Source organism: Sphaeroforma arctica (assembly GCF_001186125.1).
Source record: "Sphaeroforma arctica JP610 unplaced genomic scaffold supercont1.482, whole genome shotgun sequence".
Classification (NCBI taxonomy): Eukaryota; class Ichthyosporea; order Ichthyophonida; genus Sphaeroforma; species Sphaeroforma arctica.
Window position 1 is genome coordinate 42,951 of NW_014040076.1, and position 4,288 is coordinate 47,238.

General features: G+C 45.2%; 1 protein-coding gene across 1 annotated transcript; it reads right to left on the reverse strand.

The window, feature by feature from the left end:
- On the reverse strand, positions 1-474 carry SARC_06645 (hypothetical protein; the record flags this gene model as incomplete). The annotated part of the gene is made up of 2 exons (XM_014299441.1): positions 198-474; positions 1-129 (listed from the first exon to the last, which is right to left on the reverse strand). The coding sequence occupies exons 1-2, from the start codon at positions 378-380 to the stop codon at positions 1-3; spliced, it is 312 nt and encodes a 103-aa protein (XP_014154916.1). The 5' UTR covers positions 381-474.
- Positions 475-4,288: the final 3,814 nt, after the last annotated feature.

A 4,288-nucleotide genomic window follows, 5' to 3' on the forward strand; every position in this document is an offset into this window, starting at 1 on the left:
CTACACTTCCCGATTGGCTACACCATCTACTTTCCCAAAACTCTCATCCTCAACGGCATCATCCAATGTCTCATCGCGCGCGATAGCACCACCTCCAAAGTCATCGACGAGTTTGTCGACCGATACCATCTGAATGCACTTCTAACGGGCAGTCTCAACCTACACCATGCTAGATTCGGCCACCAGTCCATCCGCACAACCAAGATATCGTCAAACCCCACGACATCCCTATTCCAGCACCGCTGACCTACTGTGAGGACTACCAACTCCGTCCGATATTCTTCGACAAACACGCCATACAGATTTTTGGCACAGTCGACATCGACATGTTCGCCAACGAGCATAACCGTCAAGTCCCTACTTTCTGCTCCATTGACCATACAAACAAAGTCACCCCACAGCACCAAACCTACACGCAAAACTGGCACCAGTCCACTATACGACTCTACAGCAACCTCCCACGGAAGGACTCCCCCCGAGGCACCACCAACTTGAAAAGAACCAACAAGATCTGTTTCTTTCCCATCAAGATCAAAGCCGCCGTGTGGTCTAAACTCCTGGCTCACCTCCAGTCGCAAGTTCAAGTTATCCCCTCCTCTCCCAACATATTCCTGTGGAGACCAATTCAACCCCTAAAACTATTATGAGCCTAAAATATATTACGGTTTGTACTTTGGCTGAATAACTGTATTAATATCTTACAGCACATGTCAGTTATTGTATTATATAGATAATACACATTGTAGTAAAAATTTACTTTTCATGTAAGTGTATGTTCCAACAGGTTATGGGCTTGTATCGAATATATATTTGTTTTGATATACCCTATATACATCGTTTAGATTTTCATCCCCGAGTTTCTATTTTCTGATCTCACAACACCCGATCCTCTGATTCCCTGATCTCAACCCCAAACTGATCTTAGCCCCAACCCAACCCCGAATCACAATGCGACAACCTCCGCCCACGGGCCAACTGCCCATCACGACTTTCTCTTTCTTTGATGGCGCCCAACATTTTCAACGTGATTTAATTCACGCCGTCCAACCGTACACCGACAATATCCACACCAACGCCCACATCAAGTTCGGCCGCCCATTCTCTCCGCTTTTCTTGATAAAAGCACATGCCGCCTTTCCCCAACTTGATCACTGATCGCAACAATCACCAACAAGACAACACATGTACAGTCGGACCTCACCTGTATCTGACGAGACCGCAGCAGTCATTCCACCGAGCTTGATACAATCCGCACCGAATCCACCAAACAATCTACATGGATTGCCATTCTTAGAGCTGACCTTACCCGTGTCTGACACGAACGTAGCACACTCCTCGGCGAACGCAACACCGCAACTGAAGATCGAGATAAAGTACGGGCAGACTGTGACCAGCACACCATAGAACTCACCATCCTTGCCGCCGAACCGAACAAGGCACAATCATCACTGAACATGATCAGCTTGCAGAATATATCGATCGCATCCAATCCGATCAGAATACATTCAGCACTGAGCGTAATCAGGCGCATTCTGACTGCAATAAACTCGCTCTCAAACGTGATACTCTTCATCGCGATCTCACACGTACAGAAGATAGCAACACAAACACTTCCACGGAACACGAATTCTTGCGCAATGAACGCGACGAGGCACGGGTGAACTCAATCAAGCCCAGGCACCACCATCCCTGATACGCACCTCGGGGCCGCTCATACTACACTTCGTCAAGCCCGCGTCCTTGCTGAAGCCGACATTCAATGCCTACGCCCTGACCGCAACGCACACCCTGCCAACCTAACCCAACGGGCCGTAGCGGAGATTGATGACCTTACCAATGCCGCCACACAGCTCTATGAGGAACTGCATCAGACTCTCACAGTCTTCGCCAACAACTGCAGGAGAAAAATCCGCAAGCTCTAACATCGTTCCACATCCATCCCCTTGTTCTCCCCACCCCAATCTCGCCCCGATTCGCCTCCCTCACTTGGCACTCCCAGCCACTACTCTCATCCAATTCCCAAAATCCCTGACAGTTGCGCCAGCAGCGGTAAGCACCTTAAATACTCTAGTAAATACCCTGTCAGAAAACTTACTGAGGGCGACAGTTTTACCAACTGGCATCGGCAGCTCAAACGCATACTCAAAAAGAGCGTGACGTTCTCCACACTCTGCACCCTGCTCCCACCGCCGATTCCTACGAGAAGACTGTTTGCATCGCCATCTTGTTCGGATTCCTCGGTAACTGCCTCCCTCCTTGCCCAAATTTCCCCCGCGTTCTATCGTCGCCTATGTTACCAAAATGCGCAACTATGCCATCAACAACAAACAATCTTGTTTTATAATACATAATTCTTCATCCAGACTCCGGATATTTTGGATTTTCAACAATCTACGTGTATCCAATACAAGCACCACAATACTGTGAAAATGTTTGTTGGTATGTGTGCATCAAGGCATTGTGTGTTTGCTCTCATATATACCCTAGACATATAGGCGACTGAGATATTTTATTACTATGCAAATATATCGTATATGACAAACTGTGGCCCAGCTCGTCGACCGTAGGGGACAAGGGAATTCATATAAAATATTTGTTATCTCATAACTCCAGGTATAATATGTCGCCCATGCTAACGACCAATACACAATTTACAGTAGAATAAAACGAAGAGACAAAAACAATAGCTTCTAGCCGCACACATATAGTGTGTCAATGCAAGAACTGTGCTGTTTAGAGTGTCGAGGACTGAAGTGCGCATTGTCGATCTCCACTTCTCAAAGGCGGCAGAGGTCTGACTCTATTATAACCGATACCATATCCCCAATAGTTTGGCGTTGAGTAGTAATAAATAAAATAAATAACATCCAGAAGATCAATCTATATTATTGAAATTCTATTCAGCATTTACTTTTCTTAGTTAATCTGGGAGAGCCATCGAGAAGTCACCGTATAACGACCGACTTTTTTTCTTCTGTCAACAGTGAATACAATACCGTCGCCCTCCCAAAATGATTTTGAATACATAATATTGTTTAAGGGCTGCATTGCAGGACAATTGAAAACCTGCGGATGGAGTCCACAAGGTTTATTGCGTGGCTGCCTTAGCAATTTGTCTTTGACGCTGTCAGTATTCATCAGCCAACAGAGCAATTTGATTCATTTTACTGTGCGTCTATTTGTAAAGGAATTAGAACGCTTGCTGCTAGTTCATCTTGTTGCTCTCCTACTGTTCGTAGATTCTCAATAATTGTCAAGTATACAGGAATTTTAACATCTACACTCAAGTCACCAGTTGGGAATGTTGGTGCAGGTCAATTACACGATACACTAGTGCATAGTGGCGAGTCAACATAACTAGTTGTAGCTGCGGTTTTATAACGATGCAAAGGGTTGGCCTCGGCAAACTGCTGTGAAATTGTCTAACAAGAGTCACGACATGTATATACTTGCCGCCTGTACCTAAAGGACATTCACAGAAACCGAACTCAATGAGATACAATTTTATTTTCAAAGAAATGTAATCCGGCAAATGCTGCTTTGGTGGATGGCCGCTGTGGTCGCGGTACTCTTGCGTGTACAAATACTTCTGAATGATCCAAATCTAAATCAGTACATACCGCAATAGCCATCCGCCTGTAAGCACAATTGAATATTGCCTTATCGATCGCACTTGTGTTGCTCTCTACTATTGTAGGGACATGTGCAACAGTTCTGTTGCGTCTCGTGGCATAAGCAGCTTTGCCAAAATAATTGAGCATGGTATCAAGGTTAGGGTTTAGGGTTAGGGTTTAGCATAGATGCGAGGCAATGGGTACCAGACCTCCACCTTAACAATTACATATCGCCGTGGGAATACCTTACGATTAGCAGACACCCCTTTAGCTTCAATTGTACACTTTCTAGCTGTGGTAGAATTAATCTCACCATGACTATAAGCATTAACCAGGTCATCTGAATTTTTCGATCTTATAAAGATTGCTATTTCCTCAGAAATATTATTCTTAGAAGAGATCGTGATGCATTTTGTGTTGTCACTGTCGACGACCCAGCAGTTGACGTACGCATGCAGAGCCGACATAATGGAGCTATAGCACATAACAGAGGTCCCAGGAATACCCATTTTGTGCAATCCATGTGATTGAATTTTCAACCTCCTGTAGAGTCGCAATCAAGATATAATCGTGCTGATCACAACAGTAAAACACTTGCCTACGTAAACCATCAAGCGGTCGCCCACGAACGTGCAGGTGCCGGATATAATCACAGTCTCTAACTGCATCTAGCA